At 47.6% G+C, this 12,942-nt stretch overlaps 2 protein-coding genes and 1 long non-coding RNA gene across 4 annotated transcripts in view; 2 read left to right on the forward strand and 1 right to left on the reverse strand.

Annotated features, from left to right (window-relative positions):
* Positions 1-353: 353 nt before the first annotated feature.
* rsad2 (radical S-adenosyl methionine domain containing 2) lies at positions 354-4,244 on the forward strand (the record flags this gene model as incomplete). The annotated part of the gene is made up of 6 exons (XM_083683768.1): positions 354-690; positions 999-1,160; positions 1,828-2,057; positions 2,589-2,738; positions 3,115-3,147; positions 4,079-4,244. 6 exons carry the CDS (start codon positions 354-356, stop codon positions 4,241-4,243), a joined length of 1,077 nt encoding a protein of 358 aa, XP_083539894.1. The 3' UTR covers position 4,244.
* On the reverse strand, positions 2,391-4,133 carry LOC310814382. The gene is made up of 2 exons (XR_014554573.1): positions 4,009-4,133; positions 2,391-2,776 (listed from the first exon to the last, which is right to left on the reverse strand). It is a non-coding gene; the product is annotated as an uncharacterized lncRNA (long non-coding RNA).
* A 1,711-nt stretch (positions 4,245-5,955) lies between the features above and the next one.
* The window catches only part of rnf144aa (ring finger protein 144aa), a 36,186-nt gene continuing 29,199 nt past the window's right edge, over positions 5,956-12,942 (forward strand). Inside the window, exon 1 of one of the 2 annotated variants that reach the window (XM_083683770.1) lies at positions 5,956-6,000. The gene's annotated coding sequence lies outside the window, so the exon portion shown is untranslated. Of the gene's footprint in view, positions 6,131-12,942 lie in introns of both variants that reach the window. The other variant, XM_083683769.1, reaches the window with a different exon arrangement.

The following is a 12,942-nucleotide window of genomic DNA, read 5'->3' on the forward strand; positions in this document are numbered from 1 at the left end:
ATTACCCAGTATTAGTATAGTGTTCCTAATAGAGTGATCGGTGAGTGTATGTGTCAACACGCAGCGCCAAATGTTGCCTGTCAACCAGCTGACTGGAGGAGCAGACGCCCCCCGCCCCATTCCTACGTGCCAACTCCTAGGGTGGTGTTCTAACATAAGTCCTGTAAACGTCGTCCTTAGACATCGTCGGTTTCGTTTTCGTTGTTGGTAAATGGAAACTACATCTGTAATTCATCCGTTGACTTCAAACCAAACAGACACGTCACATGTCACACCCCATCCTTTATAAGCAGACGGAGTTGTGTGCTCCCATCAGAATTCTCAACAGAGCAGGTGAAAACTCACACGTCATAATGTTGTTCTCCTCTCAGTTCGTGTTCGTGAAGATGCTTCTGCAGGTCTGCTTCAGCAACCTCCTTGCAACTGTTCTGTCGTGGGTAGGTATGCGCGGTCCCCAGCTGCCGCGGTCCCCAGCTGCATCCTCTGGGAGCGTCACCAAAGCCACGGGTGAACGCAGGGTGGTCCAAACGAAAAGTTTGGTCCAACTTGTGACAACTCCAACCAGCGTCAACTACCATTTTACACGACAGTGCAACTACAAATGCGGATTTTGTTTTCACACTGCAAAAACATCGTTTGTCCTCCCCATCGAGGAGGCGAAGAGGGGGTTGAAACTTCTGAAGGAGTCAGGTAATAGTTTGAATAATATGATGCCAGCAACATTATATTTCCACATATTATATTATATATAAGCGACTTACAACAAATATTTGACTGTAGTCAAATGCATTTGTTGTAAGTGTATATGTTCACTTATTTAGTCAAATGTATTTGTTGTAAGTCGCTTTGGAAAAGGCGTCTGCTAAATGCCATAAATGTAAATAACATTTTGATTAAATGATATTCACCATGTAGTGTCATTACAGTATGTGTTTAATTTAATAGTGGTTGGATTTCACAAGTTCATATCTCATCATCTGCTTGCTGACAATGTGTAGGAATGCAGAAGATCAACTTCTCTGGCGGAGAGCCGTTCCTCCACGACAGAGGTGACTTCTTGGGGAAGTTAGTCCAGTTCTGTAAGCAGGACCTCCAGCTCCCCAGCGTCAGCATCGTCAGCAACGGCAGCATGATCAGGGAGAAGTGGTTCCAGAAATACGGTAAGATGGTTTTATAGTTTTTATTTAATGTAGACTTTATTTATGTACAGTATGTATGTATTTCTTTATTTATATAAGAAATGTTGACATTATTTGTTACATATGTATACCGGCTATACCGTAATTATCCAATGTCATCAGCACCAGTATTGTTGTAGCGCGTAGTAATAGAGAAACGGTTCTCCATACTGACGGTAGGTGGCAGCACCGAGTTATTTTTCTCAGGAGCTCAACAAGCAAATACTGTTAACGTCAGTATCAGAACTCTACACGACTGCATATTCTTTCTTTTTTTTCTCTTTTTTTTGTGATCAAGTTCTTTTTCTTTTATTTGATAGATTATTGGGGGGTCACAGGTACAACAGTAAATAAACTGAAATAAAGCTTTTTTTTTTTTAGAAAAGAAATAGATTGCTAGGTAGTTAAATAAAGATACATGTAAAAGATATATATATATATATACACACACACACACACACACACACACACACACACACACACACACACACACACACACACACATATGTGCATTGTATGTGTGTGTGGTATATTTACAATAGTTGCACCTGCTGCTGTACAGCATATTTCTTCAGCCTAGAAGATTTCTCAAACATCTTCAAGTGCATGTTTAAAGTGTTCTGGCCTTGTCCTGGCCTTGTCCTCGCAGGTGAGTACTTGGACATCCTTGCCATTTCCTGCGACAGCTTTGACGAGGACACCAACCAGACGATCGGCAGGGCCCAGGGCAGGAAGAGCCACCTGGACAACCTGTTCAAGGTGCGCTCCTGGTGCGGGGAGTACAAAGTCGCCTTCAAAATCAACTCTGTGATCAACACCTTCAACGTGGACGAGGACATGAGAGAGAACATCACTGGGCTCAGCCCTGTGCGTTGGAAGGTACCGTGTGACTCACTGGCCTTCTGTGATTGGGTAGTTACAGATATGGTCGCTTCTGTGATTGGGTAGTTACAGATATGGTCGCCTCTGTGAGGATGGATGAACGCCAGTCAAGTCAGCTATTTGTGTCGTTGGTTAATTAGTAAACCGGGGAATGCAAAGTAGTGGGTGCAGGGGAAGCTGCCCTGCTGCAGGAAGGTGTTGACAGCAGCCTGCTGGAGGGAAATGAGCTGTCGGGTCTCTGGACTGTATTACAGTCATATGCGGTTTTGTATCAAGATTTGTTATCTTACAATGTAAAATTGTATATGAGCATTATGGTTAAGTCTGGTGTGTGTGTGTGTGTGTGTGTGTGTGTGTGTGTCTCTCTGTCTGTCTGTCTGTGTGTGTGTGTGTGTGTCTCTATCTGTGTCCGTGTGTGTGTGTGTGTGTGTGTGTGTGTGTGTGTGTGTATGTGTGTCTCTGTCTGCGTGTGTGTGTGTGTGTGTGTGTGTGTGTGTGTGTGTGTGTGTATGTGTGTGCTGTATCCAGGTGTTCCAGTGTCTTCTGATCGAGGGGGAGAACGCTGGGGAGGACAGCCTGCGGGAGGCAGAGAGGTTCGTCATCAGCGAACAGCAGTTTCAGGACTTCCTGGATCGTCATCGCAGCATCAGCTGTCTGGTGCCAGAGTCCAATCAGAAGGTAGGTGCCAGAGTCCAATCAGAAGGTAGGCGACCACTCTGAAGACAAACAGAAACAACCAGCGTACTCAACTCTGAAGTGTAGTTCTGATTAGTGTGTCTCTGGCTGCTGTATAACCCAGCTGGCCGCTCATATGTTTTAAATCATTATTTATATTTCTATATTTGAGAATGCTGGCTGTTTAATTGACTTACCATTCTAAAGACAACACTATGATATAATTGACTTTACTCTGTTATTACAAAATTCAACAAACTGATCTTAGTAGCCTAGTTTCAGTCCAGTCCAGAATAATTGAACCTACTTAAAATGACTGCTATAGTTATAACTATTGCTTCTATTAAAGGCATAATCGTTGTTTTTCTTATCTTTTCAGATGAGAGATTCCTACCTCATCCTGGATGAATATGTAAGTCCTTTTATAATTCTATTGTTTCATGTGCTAACCTTGTTGTACATGCCTTACATTATATCATGTATGCCTGTTAAAAAGTGCTTATCCATCCTCCACATTAAATAACGGTCTGAATGCTCTCGTTGATTGAGATGTCTAGACAGGAAGCCGGCCATCCCACAGCCTGGGCCTGAGAGAACAGCACACTGTGGCTGCAGTCTTGTTCATAGTAGACTTAAACAATAACACAGGTCATCTCAAGGCTAGAAAACTGTGGCCTTGCTTCTAATTCTCAGATTATTGCAAATCCAAATCGTATTTCTTTCTTCGCAAAACATTGCGATTATCATTGTTTCGTATAAGATTGCCATTGTTCCATCTGCCAAGAGTGCAGTAGTTTACTTGGACATCTATCAAATATCTTGCTAAGAAGAAAATCCTGATTGCACTTTGGGATTCATCTCTCAGGCCCTGCTGTAAGGATAAGCCTCTTGAAACTCTTTGGGGAACCAATCAATAAGTGTTCTGGTGGCAGAGTGTTCAGCTTTGGTGTTGTGGGTTTCGCTGGAGCATGCTTTCAGATATGGGGAAAATACATCAATAGAGGATTGGAAACACACACACACACACACACACACACACACACACACACACACACACACACACACACACAGTCACACACACAGAAATATACACACACACACACAGAAATATACACACAGAAACTAACACACACACACACAGACACACAAATACATGCATACACTCACTCACACACACACACACACACACACACACACACACACACACACACACACACACCCTTATGATTTTATACAACGCAAATCAAATCTGTGATTAATTTCAATCAATCACCATATGGGTCAGCAGCCCATCAATCTGTCACAGGTTAGTCAAGCCTGCTGTCGCTTGGTCCTCTTTCCAGATGCGTTTCCTGGACTGCAGAGCAGGAAGGAAGGACCCGTCCAAGTCCATCCTTGACGTGGGGGTGGAGGAGGCCATCCAGTTCAGCGGCTTTGATGAGAAGATGTTCCTGAAGAGAGGAGGGAAATACTTATGGAGCAAGGCTGACATGCGTCTGGAGTGGTAATCCACAGAGAGCTTCAGCTACTTGTTGCACTTTTGTAATTTTGTAAATAATTTTTCACCCGAATGACTGCTGTTTGAACTGGAATATACATATTATTGTTGAATATTGCATTTTCAGGAATCTGTTACTTACCCTGTGGCATTTTATGTACATTTAATTAAAATGATAGAGTCTTAGACGCAAAGTGCCATGAATTGGTAGCAAGTTCAAGTACACAATTTACACTGTACAGTACCAGTCAAAAGTTTGGACACAACTTGCCAAGAGTGTGCAAAGCTGTCATCAAAGCAAAAGGTCACTACTTTGAAGAATCTAAAATATAAAACATATTCTGGTTTGTTTAACACTTTTTTGTTTACTATATAATTCCATATGTGTTCCTTCATAGTTTTGATGTCTTCAATATTAATCTACAATGTAGAAATTAATAAAAATAAAGAAAAACCATTGAATGAGAAGGTGTGCCCAAACTTTTGACTGGTGCTGTATGTTTACTCATGTTTTTTATGGTGTGTTGTGCACATCAGTGTGGATCTGTTAGCATTAGTCTTCTACCAAAAATATGCTTGTCATGAAGTCACTTTAAGAAGGAAAAATATATATATTGTTGCTCATTTTATTACTTCAATGTAGCCTGAATTGTACTGTAAATTCTGCACTATTGATTATCTTGTGTAAAAAGCAAGTTTAGGAGGCTCCTCTTGTAGGACCATACTGTGAAGACAGACAAGTCACCGTGTTTTCAGAAAATAAAGATATTATTATCAAAAAGCGTGATGCTGTATAATTGTTGATGCTAATTGTGAGTACTTTTATGTCGTTGGCCTTTCTGGATAATACCACCACTCAATGCTTGAAGGTGTCTGTGTCCATATTCTTACATTTACATTTCAGTCATTTAGCAGACGCTTTTCCAAAACAACTTACAATAACAACATCTGTCTAAGTAAGTGAATCAAGTATAACATCGTAAGCAAAACCTTAGATTCTTCTAACGTTACATGAAACACATTATAACATTATAAACGACTACCAAGTAAAGAAACCCCATGGACAGGATGTTGACCTCATCCATGTCCATGCATCAGCATCACTCTCCGTGTACAGTAATGCGACATAAAACAGTGAAAGCGATATGCAAGTGCCGCGTCGCGGCCAGCAGGGGGCGCTCCAGGAGACGCGTCTGAAGCGAGCGAGCGAGAGAGAGAGAAAGCGTTCGGTCTCTCCTCCTCAACGCGCACAACTCCACAGAAACCCAAGCAGACAAATGGCGTCTTTCCAGTGCGACGCGCAGAGCGGCTGATTCTTTCCTTTCTGTGCAGGGCTGCGGGGCTTTTAAAGGTAGAAACACCACCTTTGCGATATTGACAATCCAATGCTGTTGTATGCATCCTTTGTGGTAGGTGCGTAGCCTGCGGTTTCGAGGCGGTAAGCGGACGCGGTGCGGTGCTTTTTTAAAGGGGTTGTGGCATGATCACCTCCGCGACTGTAGTCTACTGTATACCGCTGTCAGTCGACTGCCTGTTCAGCTGTAGTTGTTCCGTACGATTTCGTGCCGTCATTCCCAGCTTTCGTTATCGATCACCCTTCCTGTTTCTTTTTGTTTAGGTGGATCCACACCAGCGAGGCTAATGTTTCCGTCCGTCCGTCCGCTGGAAGGATACGTGAACACGGACACGTTCAGAAGGATGTCGGTCAGCAGCACAGGAGCCCGGTAGTCTGTCACCTGTCAGGATGCCACTGCCACCCCACTAAAGGTAGCTGACGAGTCAGCCTCTTCGTTTTTCTAACCCAGGAGATCACCTCGGACCACTGGGGTTCTTCTTTCATCCCTCCCGAAGTCCGACCCCCCCAAACGAAGACGACGGCGTTATCACAGAAGGCCAGGTATGAACAGGATACGTTTGTTTAGTATTTACAACATGGTTTTTGGGTTGACTTGTCGGACGGCGTTGCCGATCGCGTCGCTTTGCGCGTACGCGTCTGCTGTTGAATTCTACTGAGAGAGAACTAGTTATACAATTTCTGATATTGTCAGATTGAAATAACGCTAAAGGCAAGATTGACGGCAATATCTCTGACCACCCCGCGGTACTGAGGCGTGTGATGCAGGCAGACACACACTGTTGTTTCAGTTTCGCACACATTGTGTTGAGAGACATGTTCTGCCACTTCGTACACTCGTGTACTCCTAACACTGTGACGGTCCTTGCCAGAGGACCTTATCATTATCTCCATGTTAAAACAGTTCTTCTCAATAACCTGATGGTGTCACGCTCCCCAACCCGAGGCTGTCCTGTGTGTTTACTTTGGTTGACACTGAAACCACCATATGTTGATCTTCGAGGACGAACTGCGCAGTACAGTTACGTGTTGACACCACTAGTAATAGCCTATTATTCAGTAATGATGCTTTTTACAGCTGAGTTCATCTCCAAATGAAGTTGAAGTTCATGTTTGGACGGGGGACTCCTCTGAGCTGTGAAAGGTCATTCAGTGCCATCCATTCCATTTCCATTTTAAGAAGGTCCCCCCTGGGATGCAGATTAGGCAGAGACGCAACTCTGCAGCTCGCTGCTGAACAAAGAGCAGTTCTGCAGTGTCGGTCAAGCCTGAGGACACATGCAGTGGTAAACGTCCGTTTCTGACTGATATCTTTCCACACTGCCCTTATCTTACACACACGCATGCATGCACGCACGCACGCACACACACACGGATGCATGCATGCATGCAAGCACACATACACACACACACACACACACATGCACACACGCATGCAAGCACACACGCAGGCAGGCAAGGCATGCAGGCAGACAGACAGACAGACTGGCAGGCAGGCAGGCAGGCATGCTAGGACAGGCAGACAGACTGACAGGCAGGCAGGCTGGGACAGGCAGACAGACAGGCAGGCAGGCAGGCTGGGACAGGCAGGTAGACAGGCAGGCAGGCTGGGACAGACAGACAGACAGGCAGGCTGGGGCAGGTAGGCAGACAGGTAGACTGGGACGGACAGACAGGCAGGCAGGCAGGCAGGCAGGCAGGCAGGGACAGACAGGCAGGCAGGCTAGGACAGGCATGCAGGCAGACTGGGACGGACAGACAGACAGACAGGCAGACAGGCAGGCAGGTAGGCAGGCAGGCAGGCAGGTCTGTGTTCCTCATTCCTAAAGGTATGTGGTATTCCATTAGGGAAGCAGAACATAAAACTCCTCGTGGCCAGAGATTTGCTGGCGTGAAGAAAAGGATTGTGAATGCCACGCTTTTTCTCCAAGCAGAGTGACAACCCACTCCTGAGGGAAATGAACTGGGATTTGCATGAGAGGACAGCAGGATGTGTTTTTCAATGGCTGTGATATGGCCAGAAGAGACTCTGAACACAGTGTGCCTGCCAGTCCCTTGGGAACACAGACACGTACACACGCACACACATAGACACACACACACGCTCACACCCACACCTAGAGACATACACACACACGTACACACACACGTACACAGACACACCATCATCATCACTCGATGTCCTGCATCAAGTGTCCAGGTGAATACTGCAGTTCTTTGGTTCAGTACTCCTTTCATTGAGACACACACACACACACACACACACACACACACACCCACCCTTTGTCTGTTAGCTTCAGGCCTCCTCTCAGTCAGAAGTGCTGCTGCTGCTTGAGTATTGCTCAGTGTGTGTCTAAGCGTTTTATGGAGGATGACCTTGGGCTGGCTTGTAACTCAAACTGCTGTGGTTTTTAAAGGACTGCTACCCAAAGACTTTATCTCCTGATGAAGCTGTTTCTGTCGGGGTCTGGAGAACGCCACGGGCGCAGCGCGGTGCAGCTCTGATGGCGTCGGGTTGGGTCAAAGGTCGCTGAGCTGCTTTACTCCGCGTCAACTCCCTCCCGACGTAGTGGATTCATCCTCATGATGAGTTATTATGTTGTAATCGTCTTTTATTCATTCAGGGGAAATCACCTCCTGACCAGAGTCTCCATTTCAAAGGATGGCCTAATTATGTCATCTAAACACAATCACAATTTACATTAAAAATGTTTATAGATGTAAACAGCAGGCTTCTACAGTTATGGACTGTAGTTATAAACTGTAGTTATAAACTACAGAGTAGGATATGTCGGTAGTGAACAAACAATCCCATGGTTTTAATGTTTATAGTGTGCTGCATTGTGGGTACTGTATGGATACAATTGCACCATGTGATTGACTTGCCTATGGAGGGAAGACACACACACACACACACACACACACACACACACACACACACACACACACACAGATACAGACACAAACATACACACACACACACACACACACACACACACACACAACCGCTATGGAGTTTCCAAAGGTGTCACGAATTACGCAAGTGGAAGAGTGATACTGGACTTCCCTTTCTCTCTGTGTGGTTTCTCTCTGTGGTGCAATCGTAGAGTACACACACTGCAGCCTCCCAGTCAACAGCAGGACACAGGCCTGCGTTTCTAACCACTCTTTATTCCTCTGTAGTCTCAGACAGTAGACCACCATGTTTACACCGACGGCTCAGGATCAATACACGACTATGTGATTGAGTTAAAAAAAAAAAGACAGTTAAAGGGGCACTTCACCCATTTTAAACAGCGTAGAGAATCGCCGTCACCTGTGCAGACACTGGCATGCTGCTGGAGGTAATGTCTGAAGTGTCCCTTTTAAGAACCCCCCTGTGCCCCCCAATGCCACCCCCCTGCGCCCCCAATGCCACCCCCCTGTGCCCCCAATGCCACCCCCCTGTGCCCCCAATGCCACCCCCCTGCGCCCCCAATGCCACCCCCCTGCGCCCCCAATGCCACCCCCGCCTCACTTGACTCCCAGTGTGGCGCTTCCAACACTTGTCAGGTTGGATCACGTTCCCGCCGCCCCCGGGAGAGCGGAGCGGTCGTCCACTCCCCGGAGCGCCGCTCACCCCCGTCGACGCGTTACACAGGCTGGGGCGCCGCTCTGGAGCGCCACGCCGGTTCCCTTGGATGTCCCTGTCTGAACCCCCCCCCCCCCCCCCCGGCACCCCCCCCCCCCCCCCCGTGAAACAAGTCGAGGAGGGTTTGTTACGTAGCTCACGGGCCGCTTGTGAGGGCCCGAACGGCGGCCTCAGAGAACCGACAGCAGCCTCCGAAAAATGTGACACCCATTCAATTTAAACGGAGGCGCTTACCCCGGTAATTAGAGTCTAATTACCTTCAGTTCCTCATTACCTTCCAAATCCTGTTAGGCCGGTTTCACAGGGATGGGCTTGTCGGCCACCGGCAGAAGGGTCGTGTTGATGCTGTGGAGGAGGGATAACACACACACACACACACACACAGGAAGAGAGTCAGATCGTGAGCCAGACACACACACCCACACCCATACACACAGACACACACTTATCTTGAATATCTCCCTTCTACGAGATAAGAGTCGTGTTGGATTAAGTAACAATCTCGTGCCGTGAGTCAACATTCGGTGGTGATGTTGCGACTCTGAATAACCTAAAGGAACTAGTCACTGTTCGTCCAATAGAAGACACACCCCTTCATTGACCCCCGCTCGACCTTTCTAGAACACTCTATACTCTACAGAGGGCTGTGGTCCCTCTGAATGGAAACCCACCGTCCACTCTACCTCTGATCAATACAGCCGTACAAACCGTACAGTGGCCGAGTTTTAAGTGTAGCCCCCCGAATTCTTCCTAGAACACGAAGGCCACGGGCTTGATTCCTTTTGGACTGATGAATAAAAGACATACAGGTCCGCACGTCACACAACCCATTAAGCGAGCCGGGAACGTAGTGCACGTAGATGCATGCATTACTCCTACTCTACAGGCCTTAAAGCATCCCACTCCCCACCCCTTCTTCATGCTCCTCCGTTCCCTTTGATGTTTTAACCAGGGAGAGAGGCCTGGCGGTTGAGAGGTCTGGCTGTTGAGAGGTCTGGCGGTTGAGAGGTCTGGCGGTTGAGAGGTCTTCGCCCATAAAAGGTTTTTTTTGTGAGTGGCCCGCTTGTGTAAGGGCACACCAAACAAACAACAGGATGTGAGTGTGTTTCCTGAGGTACAGTCTGGTAGTTTGTGACTCCCTCCCCCTTCACCCCCCCCCCTCCGCCTTGTCCGTGATCTGCTCTGGGATTGAGAGACGGGGCCTCGGGTTCTTGCCCTGGCCTGACCTGACTTGCATCGGGATTGAGACACCGGGCCTTAGCCTTGCCCTGACTAACCCTACCCTACCCTTCCCTACTCTGCCCTAACCTGCCCTGGGACTAAGATACCAGGCCTCAGCCCTACCCTGCTCTACCCTACCCTACCCAGCCCTGGGACTAAGATACCGGGCTGCAGCTCTACCCTATCCTACCCTACCCTGCCTAACCCTACCCTACCCTGCTTAACCCTACTCTGTTTTCAGGAGTTTGGTGTGAGGTCTCTCCTGCTCAGGCCTCTCCTCTGCTGGGGAATCCATGTGGGGAAGGGCTGAAGTGCGCACTTCAGGAGAACATGAGAGACATGGGACTCACACAGCAGTACTGTGAGGTGTGTGTGGGGGGGGGGTGTTTGGGGTTTGTGTGTGTGTGTGTGTGTGTGTGTGCGTGTGTGTGTGTGTGTGTGTGAGGCAACGTGCTGCGTCAGGTGTTGTTGCAGGCTGCCTGGGACAAAGACAGATAACAAGGAGAGAGGGATGAAAAAGGAGAAGAAAAGAGAGACTGTTATCTTTACCGTGAAAAGCAAGAGGACAGACAAAACAAGATGTGGCCATGTGGGCCCCATAGGCAGAGGAGCGGTCCGTAAAGTGTTCTGAAAAGATGCCAAATACCTCACCAATGCCAAATACCTCACCAATGCTGGTTACATCCAAACATGACCTTTATCAAGGTGATACCACATAATAAACAGGTTTCAACATCTCAACAGGTGCAGCAATACGCGTGCAGTACTTTTCCTCCGGAGTCTCAGATGTAAACTAAGATCTTTTGGGGCCAGCAGCCTGCGTGTGGATTTAAGGAGAGGCTAGTGGAGGTAGAAACCGGAGGACAGGCTCATTGTAATGCATGGGATGAGGAATGGTATCAAACACGTGTCTCACCAATCATCAGAGCTCTCACACCAATCCAATCTGGCACGTGTGAACTTCAGGTCCAGAAGGAGGATTATCTACCAACAGTACCGAAAAAAACACTAAAGATTTGATGCAATGAAAAAACACATCTCTTTCTCTCTCTCTCTCTCTCTGTCTCTCTCTTGTTCTCTCTCTCTCTCTCTGTCTTTTCACTGATCTTCTATCTGTTCTTCTGCGCTACCATCCAAACCATTACACAGTACTGCTCTCTCTCTCTCTCTCTCTCTCTCTGTCTTTCTCTATCTCTCTCTCTCTCTCTCTCTCTCTGTCTCTCTCTCTCTCTCTTCTGTGCAACCCATCCACACCCTTACCCAGTACTCCTTCACCACCTAGTACAACAACAACAACAACAACAACAACAACAACAACAACCACCTACCACAACAACCACCACCTACCACCTACCATCCAAACCAAGACACACCCCCTCCACTGACTGACAACATCAACACACATCACGGGGAGGCGTGGAGACATGGGATACACACAGCAGTACTGTGAGATGTGTGGGTGTGTGTTTGGGGGGTGGTGTGTGTGTGCGTGCGTGTCTGTGTGTGTGTGAGGCAACGTGCTGCGTCAGGTGTTGTTGTTGCAGCAGGCTGTCTGAAACACAGGGAGATAACGCGGAGAGAGGGAAGAACAAGGTTGAGAAAAGAGAGACCAGAAGCAGTTATCTTTACAGGTTTCCACAGCAGCCGCTTCAAACGCATGACCGGGTCGCCACGTAAGATCTCCACCCAGCCCAAGCATGTCCTCAGCTCCCCGTCGTCAAAGAAGCACCTCAGACAACCACGAAGCAAACATAACCGCTATCAGAATCCATTCATCCCCCCCCTCCTATCAGACTGCTGAATCACAAAGGCAGCTGAGGGAAACGTCCTGACCGGAGTTTTTTTTTTTTTAATGACGTCAAGCAAATGTCAAGCAAACAGACAATAACAATAAAAAAAAAGGCTTATCTTATCTCCTAATGTTTCAATCCCATTATCTCCGTCTGGCGTTCCTTGAGAGCGAGTCCAGCGTGTTCCCTGGGAGACGGGGTGGCGGTTGTGTACCGTTAACGGGAGGTATCGATCACGGTAATGCAATGAGCAGCTGCTCATGAAAGCTTTATGAAAGCTGTTGAATCAACACCACTCTCAACGATGTCGTATTGATCACCTCGGCTTTGAGATGGTTGTGTGCCGTCTGCACCGACTCGCTCCGATGTGTTTGCCCCTATGAGAAGCAGCGATGTCGGGGCCACTGTGTGTTGCTCACAGCCTTGTGTCTTCAGTAGGGAAGTGGTTCGAACCCTGGCCATATAGCACGTACCAGGGGAGGCTGGTGGAGGTTGAAACCGTAGGACGGGCGGATATCAAACACGTGTTTTGTAGAATCCACTGGAGGTAGAAATCGGAGGACGCATTGGCCAAACGGTGTAGTGCGTACCAGGGGAGGCCGGTGGAGGTTGACATCGGATGGTGGTTGATACCATTCCTGATTTCGTTCCAAGCCTTACAATGAGCCCGTCCTCCGATGCCAACCTCCACCGGCCTCCCCTGGTACATCCAG

This window comes from Argentina silus, assembly GCF_951799395.1.
Source record: "Argentina silus genome assembly, chromosome: 13".
NCBI lineage: Eukaryota > Metazoa > Chordata > Actinopteri > Argentiniformes > Argentinidae > Argentina > Argentina silus.